We start from the raw sequence: 20,572 nt of genomic DNA, 5'->3' as shown, positions 1-20,572 counted from the left end.
TATGTAAAATATGTTGTGTCTTGGGTCTATTTGTTTGTAATGTATGGCTGCAGAAACGGCATTTCGTTTGGACCTCAAGGGGTCCAAATGACAATAAATTGAATTGAATTGAAAAGATGTACACGTTTGTCGGCTAATTTGCTTGGTAAAAATTGTAAATTGTCATTAGTGTGTGTAAGATAGTGTTAGTGTGAGGGAGATCACTGGTCGGCATGGCTGGGTGAGCCAAAGGACCAGTTTCTGCGTAAGAAAGAACTGCAGATGCTGGTAAAATCGAAGGTAGACACAAAATATTGGAGTAACTCAGCGGGTGAGGCAGCATCTCTGGAGAGAAGAAATGGGTGCCATTTCGGGTCGAGACCCTTCTTCAGACTGATGGAGAACCAGTTTCTGCGCTGCATCTCTAAACTAAACAGAGGGCAGGTGTGCATTCATATTCCACCTCACACAATGCCTTGCTGGGACGAGGTGCCTGTTTCCACGTTGTATCTCTAAAATCTAAAGTAAAGTCTAAAACACTTATAAACAGTTTCAGTACAGAACTCCAATAAACAAGTCTGAGTTATGCCCACCTTCTCGACAATAGAAGGAAGTAAATGCAGTGGGTTTCTGTTCAATCCAATGGCAACAAAAATATCCAGTCCCGATAAAAAGAGAAAGATAGAATGAATAATCTAAGATTGGAGAGTTCAATATCGGGTCATGCAGACTGCAATGTGCGCAGACAAGAGTTGAGGTGCTGTTCCTCAACATTACATTCAGCCTCTTTGGTGTAACAGTGCAGGAGGCCAGAAGGTCATTAGGAATTGGAGTAGAATTAGGCTATTTGGCCCATCAAGTCTACTACGCCATTCAATTATGGCTGATCTGTCTCTCCCTCCTAACCCCATTCTCCTGCCTTCCCCATAACCTCTGACACCCGTACAAATCAAGAATCTATCTATCTCTGCCTTAAAAATATCCACTGACTTGGCCTCCACAGCCTTCCGTGGCAAAGAATTCTAGATTCACCACCCTCCTCATCTCATTCCTGAAAGAACGTGCTTTAATTCTGCGGCTGTGACCCCTAGTCCCAGGCTCTCCCACTAGTGGAAACATCCTCTCCACATCCACTCTATCCAAGTCTTTCTTTATTCTGTATGTTTCAACGAGGTTCCCCTTCATTCTTCTAAACTCCAGCGAGTACAGGCCCAGTGCCGACAAACGCTCATCATAGGTTAACCTACTCATTCCAGGGACCATTCTTGTAAACCTCCTCTGGACCCTCTCCAGAGATAGCACATCCTTCTTCAGAAGCAGAGAGGTAAGAGAGGTAGGGGAGGGGGATATGAAGTAGTGGGCTATAGAAAGCTCAGGACATCTTGTGGACTAAGCCTAAATCACTCATCTGTGTTTAGTTTCTCCAATGTCCAGGAGCCACCGTACTTAATTGTAGAGTCATCGAGTTATAGAGTCACACAGCATGAAAACAGGCCCTTCAGCCCAACCTGCCGATGCCGACCAACATGTCCCATCTACACTAGTCCCACCTCGGCCCATATCCCTCTAAACCCGTCCTGTCCATTTACCTATCCAAATGTCTCCTAAATGTTATGACAGTCCCTGCCTCAACCACCTCTTCCAGCAGCTCGTTCCTATGCTTCACATCAGTGCAGGTGCTTCAATGCAGAGGGCAGTGGAGGCAAAATCACGGGATGGATTTAAGAGAGTGTTAGATAAAGCCCTAGGGGCTAGTGGAATCAAGGGATATGGGGAGAAGGCAGGCACGGGTTATTGATTGGGGACGATCAGCCATGATCACAATGAATAGCGGTGCTGGCTCGAAGGGCCGAATGGCCTCCTCCTGCACCTATTTTCTATGTTTCTATGTTCTATACACCCACCACCACTTTTGTAAAAAGTTAGCATGCAGGTTTCTATTAATTCTCTACCCCCCTCACCTTAAACCTATGTTCTCTGGCTCTTGATTCCCCTGCTCTGGGCAAAAGACTCTGTGCATTAATTACTCTGAGCACTGAATGTGACATAAGCAAGGAACATAAGTTAAATACATATACTTAAATGGTGCTGCATTTATCCCAATACAGTATGATTAAATACAGTGTGTAGGAAGGAACTGCAGATGCGGGTTTACAGCAAAGGTAGACACAAAATGCTGGAGTAACTCAGTGGGACAAACAGCATCTCTACAGAGAAGGAATGTTTTTTTTTAATGTTGGGGCTGCTGCAGAGTGAGCAGAGAGCTGTACGTTCAAAGGGCGAGAGGTGAGAGTCGGTAAGGGGAGTAGTAAAGTTGAGACGGTTGGTCTGAAGAAGGGTCTCAACCCGAGACTTCACCCATTCCTTCTCTCCATAGATGCTGCCTGTCCCACTGAGTTACTCCAGCATTTTATGTTTAACTTCGGTCTAAACCAGCATCTGCAGTTCCTTCCGACACAATCAATGCATCACGTCAGAAAATCCTTTCTAAAATAAAACCCTCATTTAAACTAATAGAAAAGGTTCTTTGATATATTCAGTTTGCGCAAGAATCAAGGAAAATAGTGTTCTTATCTTCAGAAAAATTCCAGGAAGATAACAATTACCAAAATAAGTCAGTTCTCAGTTTCACAGAAAGGCTGCAGCACAGAAGGCCATTCTACCCTTTGACTATATACTAACTCTATGCAAGAAATGCGCAGCTATCAGTCCACTGCTCACACCTGCATTTTATTTTCCTAATGAGATGAAGAAAGAGTGGTAGGGGAAAGAGTGGTAAGTAAAAATATTTTCACCCAGAGTTGTGAATCTGTGGATTTAGATTTAGCTCTTAGGGCTAACGGAATCAAGGGATATGGGGGAAAAAGCAAGAACGGGGTACTGATTTTGGATGATCAGCCATGATTATATTCAATGGTGGTGCTGAATGGCCTACTCCTGCACCTATTTTCTATGTTTATACAGTTGCATTACTGGGCAGATCAGTGAACAGAACATCACTTGAAACATTTAAATTTATGGCTGAAACAGCCTTAAGAATAGCATGTATAAAAATATTTATAATATATATAATTAAATATATAATGAAAATATAAAACTTAATAAAAAATATATATACCTGTATCTATAACATCATAAAATATATATATCATCGTAAAACATATATAATAATACATTTGTAATGAATTAAGCATAACTAAGATATTAAATGGCATTAACAGGATGATTGCAGTTTTTGTGGTTAATTCAATGCTGCTTCAATATAGTCAATTGATTGCAGACCATCACACAAATTAACTTTTCCATGGCCTCCATCTACACCTCACACTGCCTCGGCAAGGCCACCAGCATAATCAAGAACGAGTCGCACCCAGGCCACTCCCTCTTCTCTCATCAGCCAAAAGGTATAGAAGTGTGAAAACGCACACCTCCAGATTCAGGGACAATTTGCTCAGAGCTGTTATCAGGTAACTATACAATCCTACCAACAACGAGAGAGCGGTCCAGGGCTACTATCTACATCATTGGACATCAGACTGTCTTTGATCGGACTTTACTAGCTTTATCTTGCACTAAACGTTATTCTCGTTATTCCCAATATCATGTATCTCTGTACTCTGTGTAGGAAGGAACTGCAGATGTTGGTGTCTATGGTATATAGACACACTGAACTTTTTTCTCCTGTTCTGTAATATGTTTACATATTCTGTTGTGCTGCAGCAGGCAAAAATTTCATTGTCCTATCTGGGACACATGACCAGGGCCGGCCTTAAGCCGATTTAACCGATTGCTCCCAATTGGGCCCCGCGCCTAAGGGAGGTCCCGCACTAATGTTCCGTATTTCGTACGGAAATACGAATTCTCTTTGTTAAATAAAGTTTTTTTTAAATTCGTCATCCGGATTTTTTTTTTAAACAAACATGTATAACCAATGATCTAGCAGAGCTCCACTAAAGGATCTTTATGTATAACAACCGCTGCACGGCCATCAGACACAAACGATTTGTTAACTAGTACTGTTAGCACTTCTTAACAGCAAGTACTTAACACGTTGTTATACAATGTCATCAATCTGCATCCATCCGCTTTCCTCAGTAAATGTAATTGTGTTTTGAACAAGTATTAATGACGCCGTGTTCCTTTGAATAAAATTCATGCGACGTCATAAATACTTGTTTAAAACACAATTACATTTACTGAGGAATGTAGATCGATGACACGTTGAGAATTTCTTTAAACTCACCATTATGAGTGAGGGCCTCGGACCGCGAGAAGGGGCTTCTTCCTGGTGTGCAGGTTAGTCATTCACCTACCGACCCACGTTGTGTCTCTGTGTTTTGCTCCCTCCCTCCCTCCCTCTTTCTCTCGCGCTCTCTCTCCCGCTCCCCATCTCGTCTCTCTCTCTAGCGTTTTGCGGTAGACAAAAATGCTGGAGAAACCCAGCGGGTGAGGCAGCCGCCTTGCCTGCTGAGTTCCTCCAGCACTCTGTTTTTTGTTTGGCTCTGAAGTTGAAGGTGGCTCAACGGGACGGGCATGGGCTCTGGGGTGAGGGTTGCGTTTCTGGTCGAGACCCTTCTTCAGACAATCACAAGTACTCTCACCGACGAGTGTTTCAGTTTAGTCTAAAGAAGGGTCTTCTCTCCAGAGTCGCTGCGCTGCCTGTCCTGCTGAGTTTCTCCAGCTTTATGTCTATCTTCAATTTCAGAGAAATACAATTTCTCACGGGGGGCTTATAATGTCTCTAAACCCCTCTGGGACCCTCTGAGCACCTCTAAACCCCCTCTAGCCCCTCTAAACACACCTGAACCCATCTGAAGCCATCTCTAAACATCTCTAAACCGTTTAAACCCCTCTAAACTAGGAGGCTGCAAGGTGACTTGGATAGGCTGGGTGAGTGGGCAAATGCATGGCAGATGCAGTATAATGTGGATAAATGTGAGGTTATCCACTTTGGTGGCAAAAACAGGAGAGTAGACTATTATCTGAATTGTGGCCGATTAGGAAAAGGGGAGATGCAACGAGACCTGGGTGTCATGGTTCACCAGTCAGTGAAAGTAGGCACGCAGGTGCAGCAGGCAGTGAAGAAAGCAAATGGTATGTTAGCATTCATAGCAAAATGATTTGAGTCTAGGAGCAGGGAGGTTGTACTGCAGTTGTACATGGTCTTGGTGAGACCACACCTGGAGTATTGCGTACAGTTTTAGTCTCCTAATCTGAGAAAAGGCATTCTTGCCATGGAGGGAGTACAGAGAAGGTTCACCAGACTGATTACTGGGATGGCAGGACTTTCATATGAAGAAAGACTGGATGGACTCAGCTTGTACTCGCTAGAATTTAGAAGATTGAGGGGGGATCTTGTAGAAACTTACAACATTCTTAAGGGGTTGGACAGGCTAGATGCAGGAAGATTGTTCCCGATGTTGGGGAAGTCCAGAACAAGGGGTTACAGTTTAAGGATAAAGGGGAAATCTTGTAGGACTGAGATGAGAAACACATTTTTCACACAGAGAGTGGTGAATCTCTGGAATTCTCTGCCACAGAATGTAGTTGAGCCCAGTTCATTGGCTATATTTACGAGGGACTTAGATGTGGCCCTAGTGGCTAAAGGGATCAGGGGGTATGGAGAGAAAGCAGGTACAGGATACTGAGTTGGATGATCAGCCATGATCATATTGAATGGCGGTGCAGGCTCGAAGGGCAGAATGGCCTACTCCTGCACCTATTTTCTATGTTTCTGTCACTGCGTCCAACTGCTGTCTGGTTCGTTGATCGGTTTGCTAGATATGAACTGTTTTGGGAGAGAAAAATGTTCACGGCAGACCAAACGTGTTAAACAGAAATTGGTCAGATATTGAGCTTTACACAGTGAGAAATCATGTGAAATAATCACTGAATTTAATTTTAAATGAATGTACCTGCATGTTATACTGTTTAGTTTGGAGATACAACCCAGATAGCCCACTGAGTTAGCACCGACCAGCGATTTTTGTTTTCCTATTTGACAATTTTATTTGGCGGCCAATCAAATGCTGTCTCTAAGGGGGTTGCATCCAATCACCAACCAGCTTGCCTTAAAATTCCCGTCCAATCAACAAATAGGTCTCCTCCCGTCCAATCAGCTGCTGTCTCCAAGGGCATTGTGTCCAATCACATAATGCAGTTTAATGGTAATTAGCTGCTACAGTAAATGTTGGAAGCCAGCGGTGCTACTGACAGTCAAACGGGAGGGAGCAGGAGTGGTTCACACAGTGTAGAATCCATAGCGCCTAGTGTACAATTTCATAATATATACTAAATAACTGGGCTGCCAGACATTGGCTGGGAATCTGGGGTTCATCAACATTGTTCCCAATTGGGCCCCGCAACCCCTAAGGCCGGCCCTGCACATGACAATAAAACACACTTGACTTGACTTGACTTGGTTTAAACTGAAGATGGACACAAAAAGCTGGAGTAACTCAGCGGGACAGGCAGCATCTCTGGAGAGAAGGAATGGGTGACGTTTTGGGTCGAGATCCTTCTTCAGACTGCAAACTGTATGACATCAGACGGCAGCTCGATTGTAATCATGTATTGTCTTTCCGCCGACTGGTTAGCACGCAGCAAAAGCTTTCCACTGTACCTCGGTACACGTGACAATAAACTGCTCAAGTATTCAACATGGAGGCTGCAGGGGGTGAGAAGGGTAGGGTGGGGGAATTGCCCTGCAATGTAATGGAATACTTTATAGATGGGTTAGAAATGAAAACTGACAAACTTCTGTACCTCATCTTCACTGTGCTTGATAATAGGCAAATAAAAGAACTGGCTGCCATGTTCCTTCGGTAAGATGGAATTCACTCCGGGTGCATGGGGACCGGTGAGTTGTTCATTTGCACGAAGGTCGTCAGCTTAAACAAAAAGTAGAAAGGGCAATGAATGGTCGAAGACACTCAACTTTAAACTGCTGTTTCAAACTCACATTTTCATCATAAAATTGATAATTGTATCATGTATTATTTAATGAATTAATAAGTTTATTGCCAAGTATACACATACAAGGAATTTACCTTGATGCTCCAACCGCAAGTTACAACATGACATACAGTGACAGTTAGAAATCACACATAAAACATTAATAATAAAACATTATTGATTAAACATGTGAATTAAATAAAACACCAGAGCAAAAGGAGGCTACAGATGTTTGGTTATTGAGTAGAGCTAATATACGTGGAAAAAAAGCAGTTTTTATGTCTGGCTTTGGCACATTTGACAGTCCGGAGTTGCCTTCCAGAGGGAAGTGATTCAAAGAGTTTCTGGCCAGGGTGAGAGGGGTCACAGATGATCTTACCCGCTCACTTCCTGGCCCTTGCAGTGTACAGTTCATCAATGGAGGGAAGGTTGCAGCCAATATTATTTATTCTTCTCTCAATACACCCTTAAACTACAGTAAAATTCACCATTCATCCAAAATGGACATCACCAATATGTTCAAACCATTTTTCTTGAAAATCCAAAGAGGCCCATATTTACAAATGTTCTTTTGAACCGGTTAGAAATGTTGTGAACAACACCTTCTGAATTACTCAGCTGTCACAGTAACCAATTGCACTGATGGCAGGCCTGCAACATGGCCACTCTCTCTTCTCCCCTCTCCCATCGGGCAAAAGGTACAGAAGTGTGTAGGGGGCTTGGGGGCCCGAGAGGGAGCAAGAGTGGGCAGAGAGGGAGCGGGGTGGGGGGGCAGAGAGGGAGAGGGATAGAGTTTGAGGGGTGGGGGGGACGCATCGTCACAGGGGAGGGCTAGTTCCCGAACGCAATCCTCGCTCCCACGTCACAGGGGAGCGAGGTTCCCAAACACAATACTCCCTCACTCCCAGCTCCAGGCAGGGCCCGAGTACGGTGGGGAGTGGTCGGAGGGGGGGGGGGGGAGTGGCGAGGGGGGATGACGTCACTCGCAGAGCGAGCAAGAAGACAACCTTTTTCCCCCCAAAAGTTTTTTCAGATTTTTGAACATTTTCATTAATAACTCGAGAAATAAAGCATGAATTTTTCAGATAAGGCGATTTCGGCCTCCAGGGGGGAAATCTCTACCGGAATATGTAAAATTTTTACCGTTAGCACGTCATTTTTTCGAGAAGATGTGATTATACACAAACAAGCACACACACATCCAAGATCAGACTTTTAATAGGTATATGATACAAGTTATATATGTGTGTGTGTGTACTTGTGGGTATGTGTATATATATACACTGAACTTTTTTTTCCTCTCGTTTATCATATTGTTTACAGTGTACTATTTTTATCTATTCTGTTGTGCTGCAGCAAGTAAGAATCTGGGACACATAACAATAAAACACTCTTGACTCTTGTCTAAACGTTATTCCCTTTTTGTGTATCCATAAGCTGTAAATGGAGCGATTGTAATCAAGGATTTTTTTTCCGCTGACTGGTTAACACGCAACAAAAGCATTTCACTGTACCTCGGTACACTTGACAATAAACGAAACTGAACAGAACTGACCGATTTCACTGATGGGAGGCCACAAATTGTAGACCTGCCTGCCGGCATAGCCTTTGCAGTGGCTGCACCTAACTTTAATGTATCCATCAGCACAACAGGTCGATCTTTGAGTGTGTAAGACCAGTAAAATTTGCCTTAATTTTTGGGGTTGATTTTCACAACTTTTTTTGATGCAGGGCCCAGCATTTGAAATTCTTCGGTCCTAAGATGCGTTGGAAGTTTCCCCACAACTTGAACCTACACATCACTCAATGACAACCTGAGATTCTCATGCCCACTTTCCCATGCCTCTCCTTTATGAAGTTTTAGATTATCCTCAAGGTATTCAACTATATCCCTTATTTACAGTGATTTTGGCAGGACCTTCTCTGAGAAAGATAGGTGGAATGTACTCAGTTACGCCTTTGCCTCCATACATAGGCCTTCTTTGTTTACAATCATACTACCTGTTTATTGGGGTGGCAGATTGCAACCTTCACGTGGTCCACCCTGTTTCGACCAATGCAATCAACCCGAAGTGCACAAAGAAATAGAAAAAGGCCTTCACTGACATTTTCAATCTGTCACTGGCCCAGGGTGCTGTCCTCACTTGCCTCAAGACATCAACCATTGTGCCAGTGCCCAAACAATCAGCTACAGGGAGTCTCAACGACTTCCGACCAGTGGCACTCACCCCTGTCATTGCAAAGTGCTTTGAGCGGCTGATCTTGGCTCACCTCAAAGCCAGCCTCCCCCCCACACTGGACCCCCATCAGTTTGCCTACCGGGCCAACAGGTCTACAGAGGACGCCATATCGGCGGCCCTACACTCTGCCCTGACCCACCTGGACAGCAATAACACCTACATCAGGATGCTGTTCATTGATTTCAGCTCTGCCTTTAACACTGTCATCCCCGCCAGCTTGATCACCAAACTCAGCGGACTTGGCATCTCCACCTCCCTCTGCAATTGGACACTGGATTTCCTCACCAACAGACCACAGTCTGTTAGGGTTAACAACCTCACCTCCTCCACCATAACACTGAACATCGGCGTGCCACAGGGCTGTGTGCTCAGCCATCTTCTCTACTCCCTCTTCACCCATGACTGCATCCCTAAGAATGGCTCCAACGCCATCATTAAATTTGCCGACAACACCACGGTGGTAGGACTGATCACTGACAACGATGAGTCAGCCTACAGGGCGGAGGTCCAGCACCTGACAACCTGGTGTGCCAACAATAACCTCGTCCTCAACTCCAAGAAGATGAAGGAAATTATTGTTGACTTCAGGAAGAACAGAGGGGGCAGACATACCCCCATCCACATAAACGGGACTGAGGTGGAGGTCGTCTCCAACTACAAATTCCTCGGGGTACACATCTCGGAGGATCTGTCCTGGTCCCTCAACACCTCCAAGCTGATCAAAAAGGCGCAGCAGCGCCTTTACTTCCTGAGGAGGCTCAAGAAAGCTCACCTGTCCCCCCAGATCCTGACCAACTTTTACCGCTGTACCATCGAAAGCATCCTGACCACCTGCTTCACGGTATGGTACAGCAGTTGCACCGTAGCGGACAGGAAGGCACTACAACGGGTGGTGAAAACCGCTCAGTACATCATCGGTGCCCCGCTCCCTGCCATGGATGCCCTCCACTGAAAACGGTGTCTGAGACGGGCCGGGAAGATCATCAAAGACCCATCCCACCCCAACCATGGACTGTTTGCCCTCCTCCCATCAGGGAGGCGGTACAGGAGCCTCAGGTCTCGTACCAGCAGGATGAGGAACAGCTTCTACAACAACACTATCACATTGCTGAACTCGGAGTCCCGCCGATAGATTTCTCCAGTCTCTCCGTCCACATTGTTTGCTTATTCTGTATTTTTATTCCTATATTGCACTATTACTACGGACTGACGCTAAACTGCATTTCGTTGTACCCATACTTGTATTTGTGCAATGACAATAAAGTTGAATTGAATTGAATCAAATAGAACATAGAAACATAGAAAATAGGTGCAGGAGTAGGCCATTCAGGCCTTCGAGCCTGCACCACAATTCAATATGATCATGGCTGATCATCCAACTCAGTATCCTGTTCCTGCCTTCTCTCCATAACGCCTGATCCCTTTAGCCACAAGGGCTACATCTAACTCCCTCTTAAATATAGCCAATGAACTGGCCTCAACTACCTTCTGTGGCAGAGAATTCCACAGATTCACCACTCTCTGTGTGAAAAATGTTTTTCTCATCTCGGTCCTAAAAGATTTCCCCCTTATCCTTAAATTGTGACCCCTTGTTCTGGACTTCCCCAACATTGAGAACAATCTTCCTGCATCTAGCCTGTCCAACCCTTTAAGAATTTTGTAAGTTTCTATAAGATCCCCCCTCAATCTTCTAAATGCTAGCGAGTACAAGCCGAGTCTATCCAGCCTTTCTTCATATGAAAGTCCTGACATCCCAGATCCAACAAGTTGACCTACAACGTTAGGCTGTGCACGTCATACGCAAGAAGAAGACCTGTTTATTATTTATCAATTGCTCTTAACATGCAACCGAATCATCCTACCACAACTAGAGAGCAGGGGTCAAGGAAAGAGCGTTCACGTCGCGGCCCTGTTTCCACCAATCTTTCCACCACCACGCACAAGAAGCACAAGAAGCGACAAGACAGATGCCATTGAATGCAGATGCTGAGAAGTGTGTTCAGCTCTGGCTGAACAACTAATCTTGTGTGTGGACTTGATAAGAAGAACTAGAGATCAGTGCTGAACTACTATCTACCTCAACGGTGACCTTTGGACTATCCTTGATCGGACTTTTCTGGCTTTACCTTGCACTAAACGTTATTCCCTTATCATGAATCTGTACACTGCAAATGGCTCGATTGTAATCATGTATTGTCTTTCTGCTGACTGGTTAGCATGCAACAAAAAAGATTTTCACTGTACCTAAGTATAAAGTATCCTTTATTGACATTTAGTTGAACAATGAACACAGTTTAACATCCACCACAGTGAGTCTACCAGACACCTCCTCACTGTGATGGACAATAAACTGAACTGATAACTTATTTGTGGCTGCTGATTTATTTTAGATTAGCGGTCTACTGTAATATTATCACCTTTCTCTTCATTTTGATTTACCCTTCTGATTCGTTTTATACATTTGGCTTAACTCCCACTTTCGCAATCTGACATATGTCACAGATCTTCCTTTTCAGCTTCATATCACTTTATATCTCTGATGTCAACCATCATTTTTGGCCTCCTCACATTTCATACGAGTTGAAATGTGGCAGGACTGTACCCAAATCAATTTTCATAACCTCATAAATGATAGGAGGAGAATTAGACCATTCGGCCCATCGAGTCTATTCTATCATTCATCTGTGGCTGATCTATCTTTCCCTTTCAACATCATTCTCCTGGCTTCTCCCTGTAACCTTTGGCACCCTTTCTTATCAAGACCCTGTCAATCTTTGCTTTAAAAATACCCAATGAATTCCACAGATTCACCACCCTCTGGCTAAGGAAATTCCTCCTCGTCTTCTTTCCAGATATACATACTTTAATACTGAGGCTATGCCCTCTGGTCGTAGAGGAAGCATCTACCTAGGTCTTTCACTGTTTGGGAGACTTCAATGAAATATCCCCTCATCCTTCTAAACTCCATCGAGAAAAAGCAAGAGCCGTCAAATACTTATCATCCGTTAACCCAGCGCTCATCGTACGATAACCCATTCTCTCTGAAGGCTGGCAATTGTTCAATTAGAGATGTTAAGGGCCTGTCCCACATGGCGATTTTTTCGGCGACTGCCGGCGTCATATCATTGACGGCAAGAGATTTTAAACATTTCAAAATCCAGCGGCGACAAAAAAAATGTTGCGACGCTTGAAAAAACACCGTGCGTCATACGTCATCACGCAGCGTCAAGACGCATCACACCGTATCACACCGCAAATCTTTCAGTGACCTGATACGTCAGTCAATGATGCCAGCAGTCGCCGAAAAAATCGGCAAGTGGCACAGGCCCTTTACCTGACTATCTTATATTCCAATTTCAATATTCCAATGGTCAGATCCATTCACAACCAACTGAAACGTGGCTCTTTCCAAATAAGTTAAATCCATGAGGATTCGCTTTTTTTTCCATATTGAGCCAGTGACAAAAATAACAGTAATTACTCACCATTTAAATCAAGGAAGAGTACTGGGATATGAGCTTCCATTCCGGGAGGCGATATCCTAAAAAATACACTTACTCAGAATAAAAAGGAAAATGCAGATCAAGACTTAACTTCTACTTATGTAACTAAAGGATAGGACAGGTTTGGAGGGATATGGACCAAACGCAGGCAGGTGGGACTAGTGTAGTTGGGACATTGTTGGCCGGTGTGGGCAAGTTGGGCCGAAGGGCTTGTTTCCGCGCTGTAACATTCTATGACTCTAAAGGGAAACGTTTATTCTTCCCAAATGGAATGGTCAATCATTATCAACTGAGTTCACATAATTGCTTGAAAAGCTACAATGAGCCGCTTCCAAAATAAAGCTAGCTTAACATCATATGGTCTCAAACCTCTCCATTAAATGGTTAGATCTCATACCAAAATCTAGTTGATGTAAACATTTTAATTTATTCATAAGGTCATAAGTGATAGGAGTAGAATTAGGCCATTCGGCCCATCAAATCTACTCCGCCATTCAATGATGGCTGATCTATCTCTCCCTCCTAATCTGATTCTCCTGCCTTCTCCCCATAACCTCCGACACCTGTACTGATCAAAAATCTAAGGTAGACACAAAATGCTGGAGTAACCAAGCAGGACAGGCAGCATCTCTGGGGAGAAGGAATGGGTTACTTTTTGGGATGAGACCCTTCTTCAGACAATCAAAAATCTATCTAATTCTGCCTTAAAAATATACACTGACTTGGCCTCCACAGCCTTCTCTGGCAAATAATTGCACAGATTCGCCACCCTCTGACTAAAGAAATTTCTCCTCATCTCCTTCCTTTTATTCTGAGGCCATGAGCTGTAGTCCAAGACTCTCCCAGTAGTGGAAACATCCTCTCCACATCCATTCTATCCAGGCCTTTCACTGTTCTGTATGTTTCAATGAGGTTCTGAACAAGACAGGTCCTAGTGGTTTATTCCGAGTGAAACTAAAAGTGTAACATTTTGAAAACCCATTGATCACTACTCTGTTGCATCAGGAATTTTCAAATGCTCTAGTTTTCCAATGCTGATAATCTACACAAGACATACATCAGATGATTGTTCTCCAATGCACTGGTAAAGTCAGGAAATTAGTCGTGTTCTAATTAGACTGGTTAGCCTACAAATGTTTTTCACTGTGCCTTATAGACTATTCTTTTGCTTCACTTCCATCAAATGGAGAATTTCAAACAATAAATTTATATTGAAACCAAATTTTGCCAATGTACAAGTCATGAGACTGAGATGTAAGGGATACCAAAACAAGCGATTGCAAGCTTCCATTATTGCAGTGTTATGATAAACACCGAGAATGCCAAATCAATGGAAGAGGACTTCAAAATAAGCCAAGTACTTCACAAATGGTCTTTACATTATGAAGTAAATTTGACAGTACTGGTTTGTCTGAAGAAGGGTTTCGACCCGAAACGTTGCCTATTCCTTTACTCCATCGATGCTGCCTCACCCGCTGAGTTTCTCCAGCATTTTTGTTTACTGGGGATCTGGAGATGTACTTGTTAATCAGCGATGTTTAAGAACAGATGTGGAGCAGATCACAGTGAACTGTCATGTTGCTCACTTGCTCACAGGAGATGAGGAAGAATTTCTTTAGTCAGAGGGTAGTCAGAGGACAACAACAATCATTACAGCCATCAAGGTCCATGCCGAACATGATGCCAGGTCAAACTCATTTCCTCTGCCTGTACGTGATCCATAACCCCTCCGCCCCCTGTATAACCATGGGCCTAACTCAAAGCCTCTGAAATGCCACTATTGTATCTACCTCCACCACAACCTGTGGCAGCTCATTCAACGCCCCTCCTCCCCCCCCCAGCCCCCACCCCACCCTCCATGTAAAAAAACCTGTCCTCCACATCAATTGTAAACTGTCCTCAGTATGTGGGATAGTGCTGGTGTACAGGGTGATTGCTGGCTGGCGCGGACTCGGAGGGTCGATGGGCTTGTTTCCACGCTGTAACTCTAAAGTCAAAAAGTAACGTCTAAATCTCCTTTAAATTTTCCCTTCTCACCTTAAAAGGTTTAAAATCTAAATTTTGCAAAGAGGTTGGTTGGGGAAAGATCGAGCCAGGTTTAGAAAACTGACAAAATTAACCACAAAAGGAAGAGTTATAAATACCTACCAAACAAGTGGTAAGGTGAGGAATCTGAGGAAGGACATTATTGCCATAGAGGGAGTGCAGAGAAGGTTCACCAGACTGATTCCTGGGATGTCAGGACTGTCTTATGAAGAAAGACTGGATAGACTTGGTTTATACTTTCTAGAATTTAGGAGATTGAGAGGGGATCTTATAGAAACTTACAAAATTCTTAAGGGGTTGGACAGGCTAGATGCAGGAAGATTGCTCCCGATGTTGGGGAAGTCCAGGACAAGGGGTCACAGCTTAAGGATAAGGGGGAAATCCTTTAAAACCGAGATGAGAAGAACTTTTTTCACACAGAGAGTGGTGAATCTCTGGAACTCCCTGCCACAGAGGGTAGTCGAGGCCAGTTCATTGGCTATATTTAAGAGGGAGTTAGATGTGGCCCTTGTGGCTAAGGGGATCAGAGGGTATGGTGAGAAGGCAGGTACGGGATACTGAGTTGGATGATCAGCCATGAACATATTGAATGGCGGTGCAGGCTCGAAGGGCCGAATGGCCTACTCCTGCACCTAATTTCTATGTTTCTATGTTTCTATGTGAGGGGGGAACTATTTGATAAGAATCTGAGGAGTAACATTTTCACGCAGAGGGTGGTGGGTGTATGGAACGAGGTGCCAGTGGAGGTAGTTTTGCAAAGTTTAAGAAACAGTTAGACAGGTACATGGATAGGACAGATTTGGAGGGATATGGGCCAAACGCAGGTAGTTGGGACGAGTGCAGCTGGGACATGTTGGCCGGTGTGGGCACGTTGGGCTGAAGGGCCTGCTTCCATGCTGTAAGACTCTATAAGTCAAGATAGACACACAATGCCGGAGTAACTGGCAGCATGTCTGGAGAGAAGGAAGGTGTGACGTTTCTGGCCGAGACCCTTCCACAGACTGTTAAGTGACTTGAGGCAGGAATTGTACTGACCAGTCTGCTGGGGCTCCTGGAATTCCACTGCCTGGGGCAGGAACCAGCACAGCGTTCCTTTCCTCAGTGAGGCCCACCCACTGCTCCACCAGCCTGGCTTCCCTCTCCACGTCATCTTCCGTTTTTTCTTCGTGGGAAAGCAGAAAGTCAAAAGTCGACCATGTTTGTTTTTTAAAATAGAGCGGTTCTGCAAAATTCTGTCTACCCTTGAAATGGTAGTGTGGCAGCTGCTATATCGGTTCAGTTCAGTTTATTGTCACGTGTACCGAGTGTACTGTGAAAAGCTTTTATGGCATACCAACCAGTCAGCGGAAAGACAATACATGATTACAATCGAGCCATTTGCCGGGTACATGATAAGGGGATAACATTTAGTTGACAAGGGGGAAAAAAACAAGGGGATAACTAATTGTACACCTTGAACAGCTTGATTGCAATCATGTATAGTCTATGAAATTCTCTACTACAAAGAGCGATGGGTGTGTAGAGTCCAGGAAAGTTGGGATAAAGTTGGGGTTTTTTTTTATCGGAAGAGAATTAAACTGAGTCGGCAGGGAGAGTTACAGCCACTAATGAGAGCAGTTTCGAGGAGCTTGTTCACTCTCGTTCACGTTTCCGATGCTCACATCTACCTCATTGGTGACCTTCGAACTATCTTTTATCGGATTTTACCCTGTGTTAAACGTTATGCACTTTAGACGGACACAAAATGCTGGAGTCACTCAGCGGGACCAGGCAGCATCTCTGGATAGAAGGAGTGGGTGACATTTCGGGTCGAGACCCTTCTTCAGACAGAGTCAGGGGAGAGGAAAACAAGAGAGATGGAAGGATAAGGTGTGAAAACGAGAAATCAAAGGGGACGAAGGTCAAGGAAAATGTAGAATAGATCATTGTTAGCTGGGGAGTTGACAACGCGGCATACAAAGTTAAATTTAATCAGGAGGACAGTCAAACTAGTCGGAGAAGTAGGATGGGGGAGTGATGGAGAGAGGGGGAAAGCAAGGGTTACTTGAAGTTAGAGAAGTCAATATTCATACCGCTGGGGCGTAAGCTGCCCAAGCAAAATATGAGGTGCTGTTCTGCCAATTTGCGCTGGGCCTCACTCTGACATTGGAACAGGTCCAGGACAGAAAGTTCAGTGTGGGAATGGGAGTGGGAGTTAAGTTGTTGAGCAACCAGGAGATAGGTAGGTTTAGGCAGACTGAGCGGAGGTGTTCTGCAAAACGATCGCCGAGCCTGCGCTTGGTCTCGCCGATATATAGAAATCCACACCTGGATGAGGTTGAGGTTGATGAGGTTGGAGGAGGTGCAAGTTGAACATCCTGTATCTGCACACTGTGGACGATGTGAGTGTAATTACGTATATATTCTTTTTGCTGACCGGATAGCACGCAACAAAAAAGCTTTGCACTTTACCTCGGTACACGTGACAATAATAACCAAAACTAAAGCAAAACGAAATATTACTGACTGAAGCAAACATACCTTGCTTGTTGATTATTTTCTGAATTTGCTCATCTAGATATTCTCGACGCTTCATCAACGCATCAGACCATCTCTCACGCACCTCATTCAAATCTTCCTCCTGAACAATGACAAGGATTAAGACACAAGGCAAAGTTTACTCCTGTTCGTGTCTCTGAAGGGAACACTGTAAGGTGCATCAATTGTGGTGCCACTGGACAGCTTTACAACACGTTACATAAAGCTCATGACCTTATTTGCAACAACCCATTTTCCACTGTACTGTCGAGGAAAGACTTTCTATCCCAGAGTACTGGATGGACATTCCAGGGAAACTCTTCCCAATCTACAATCAGAGAAGATACTCTGCTGGTTTTCATTCATGTCTACAAGTCGATAAATACCCATTGGCTTGGCCTCCACAGTCAATGAATTCCACAGATTCACCACCTTCTGACTGAAGAAATTCCTCCTCATCACCTTTTTGAATATACGTCCAATTTTTCTGAGGCTGCGCCCTATACTCTCCCACTAGTGGAAACATGCTCTCCACATCTACCCTATGCAGGCCTTTCACTATTCGGTAAGTTTCAATGAGGTTACCCCATCATCCTTCTAATTTTCTAATCTTCTATCTGAAACCTGCAAACCTGCTCAGTTGGGTACTGAAGCTGAGAACTTCCTGGTCTCTGTGGTTCAGTTGCCACCCAAGAGAGCAGTGGAATAACCTGCCTTGGATCAAATAATAACTTTACCAAATGAACGTGATGAAATGAATGTTTGGCTGTACTGCTGAGGAAAGGCTTTCTCCCCCCGAATACTGGATGAACATTCAATATAGACAATAGGTGCAGGAGTAGGCCATTCGGCCCTTCGAGCCAGCATTGCCATTCAATGTGATCATGGATGATCATTCCCAATCTGTACCCCGTTCCTGCCTTCTCCCCATATCCCCTGACTCCGCTATTTTTAAGAGCCCTATCTAGCTCTCACTTGAAAGTATCCAGAGAGATGGCCTCCACTGCCCTCTGAGGCAGAGAATTCCACAGACTCACAACTCTCTGTGTAAAAAAGTGTTTCTGCATCTCCGTTCTAAATGGCTTGCCTCTTATTCTTAAACTGTAGCCCCTGGTTCTGGACTCCCCCAACATCGGGAACATGTTTCCTGCCTCTAGCGTATCCAAACCCTTAATAATCTTATATGTTCAATAAGATCCCATCTTATTCCAGGGAAACTCTTCCCAATTTACATTCAATGGACAATAGACAATTCATAGTAGGTTCTCCTCAGGTTTTCATTCATGTCTCTAAGTTCATGATCATCATAGATTCAATGAAAGATATTTCCTCACATCATTCATGAGCGCTACACTATTTGGAGTTTAATCCAGATCTTCAGAAGGCACAAATTCATTACAAAATTTTGAATACCTGGTTGTTATGTGATCGTGCAGATTAAGTGACACGGGGGTGGCACGGTGGTGCAGCGGTAGAGTTGCTGCCTTACAGCGCCAGAGACCCGGATTTGATCTTGACTACAGGTGCTGTCTGTACGGAGTTTGTATATTTTCCCTGTGACCACGTAGGTTTTCTCTGGGTGCTCCAGTTTCCTCCCACACTCCAAAGATGTGCGGGTTTGTTGGTTAATTAGCTTAGGTAAAACTGTAAATTGTCCCTAGTCTGTAGGATAGTGCTAGTGCACGGGATGATCGCTGGTTGGCGCACACACGGTGGGCCGAAGGGCTTCTTTCTTCAATGTATCTTTAAAGTGTTAACACCCAACCTTGCTCAAAAAAGACAGTCACATGTGTACATCTCAGTAGCTGTTGCCAGGACTCAAGGGCCTGAGCTAAGAGGAAGAGTTTGAGCAGGCTAGGAGTTTGATCAGCCTTGATCACATTGAATGGCAGTGCTGGCTCGAAGGGCCGAATGGCCTACTCCTGTACCCATTGTCTATTGACTTCATTCTTTGGAGTCCAGGAGGATGAGGGGTGATTTACCGGTGATCGGTAAGTTCCATTCAGGCCCCCCCCTCCCCCACATCCTTCTAATGTTCTAATCTTTGTTCTGCAAAGCTGCTCAGCTGGGTACTGAAGATGAGAACTCCCTGGTCTCTGTGGTTCCGTTCCAAATACTATCGTGTAGATGCCACCCAAGGCATCAATGGAATAACCCGCTGTACACGATCAAGCATAACTTCATGAGATTAACTTGTAAAAGATCGAAGCAGTAACTATTGTAAAACTGTACAGTGGCATTGCATTATTACAAATATTTGCAGCTGAGCCTTCAATTCACCAACATAAATGATTACAAAAGTTTCACCCGAGGTTTACCAGTTTTTGCAACAGTTAAGAAATGGATGAGTCTCATCACGTGAAAGTTCAATTGCTTTCAAATACCCCATGCAGTGGTTTCATGCATTCATGCTTTGCCATGGAACTTATGGTATCAGCAGTTTAATGCTCATTATTGTTGCAAGTAGCAAAGAAGAAGCCCTTCAAAATGTTAGTAGATGCAGGAATCGAAATACCATCTGTCGTAACTTGATTTGCTATTTTTCAAGTGCAATTAGATTCATGCAATGTTCTAAAGGAAATCAAAGAGATCTTTTTTTTTTGTAAACATGATCTACAAAAATAAAATTTATATTTACATCCTGTCATGTTCCAAATAATTTTGTTTTCAAACTATCACAAATAATAGGAAGCCATTTCTTTATCTATATATCAAAAATCCATCATGATAATATCCCTGTGCTGGGCCATTGTTAAGAGAAATGCACTCTTTTGTCAATTTAATGAGTATGTGTCACCAATTGCAGTAATTTTCATACCCTGGCACAGCTTGCAGAGTTTTTTTTCCACACCAATGGTTTGTATTGCCCTAAAGTAGTATTTCGAACCCTGCTTTTGTACATATAGGTAAAATGGAGATGGATCAAAATCTTTTCATTCCTTGATTTGCCTTCAACAATAAAATAAATCTTTTTAATGTCACCTCAAACAAATATAAAATGGAATGATACCCACTAATGCAGACAAAACCTAATTCATATTGCAATTATTCCTGTACAATTTAATTCACGTTTTAGAACATTTCCTTTTGATGATGAAGAATATCAGATTTTATGGCTAAAATAATTAAGCTAAATTCTCTTTTCGTAGCTTCACCTAACAAACGTTGGTCAACCACTGGAACCAAACTTTTACATTTAACGGACCTGCTGAGAGCGTTATGCACTGAAACCTATTTATGATGTGTTCGTCACTGAAAGATAGACTAATTTCCATAGAAGAAAGCCCTTCTTGTCTCCAATTTTATTTCTCCCAATTTACAGTTTTTTATTAT

At 43.7% G+C, this 20,572-nt stretch overlaps 1 protein-coding gene across 5 annotated transcripts in view; it reads right to left on the bottom strand.

The window, feature by feature from the left end:
- Positions 1 to 20,572, bottom strand: part of kif13a (kinesin family member 13A) — a 294,683-nt gene that overhangs the window by 64,030 nt on the left and 210,081 nt on the right. For all 5 annotated transcript variants that reach the window (XM_033013828.1, XM_033013858.1, XM_033013844.1 and 2 more), the window contains 4 exons: positions 17,243 to 17,342; positions 15,758 to 15,884; positions 12,659 to 12,714; positions 6,745 to 6,869 (listed from right to left, as the gene is read on the bottom strand). In XM_033013828.1, coding sequence (XP_032869719.1) covers positions 6,745 to 6,869; positions 12,659 to 12,714; positions 15,758 to 15,884; positions 17,243 to 17,342 — 408 coding nt within the window. The remainder of the gene's footprint in view (positions 1 to 6,744; positions 6,870 to 12,658; positions 12,715 to 15,757; positions 15,885 to 17,242; positions 17,343 to 20,572) is intronic.

This window comes from Amblyraja radiata, chromosome 2 (genome assembly GCF_010909765.2).
Source record: "Amblyraja radiata isolate CabotCenter1 chromosome 2, sAmbRad1.1.pri, whole genome shotgun sequence".
NCBI classification, from domain to species: domain Eukaryota; kingdom Metazoa; phylum Chordata; class Chondrichthyes; order Rajiformes; family Rajidae; genus Amblyraja; species Amblyraja radiata.
This window is presented reverse-complemented; position numbering and strand designations above follow the sequence as displayed.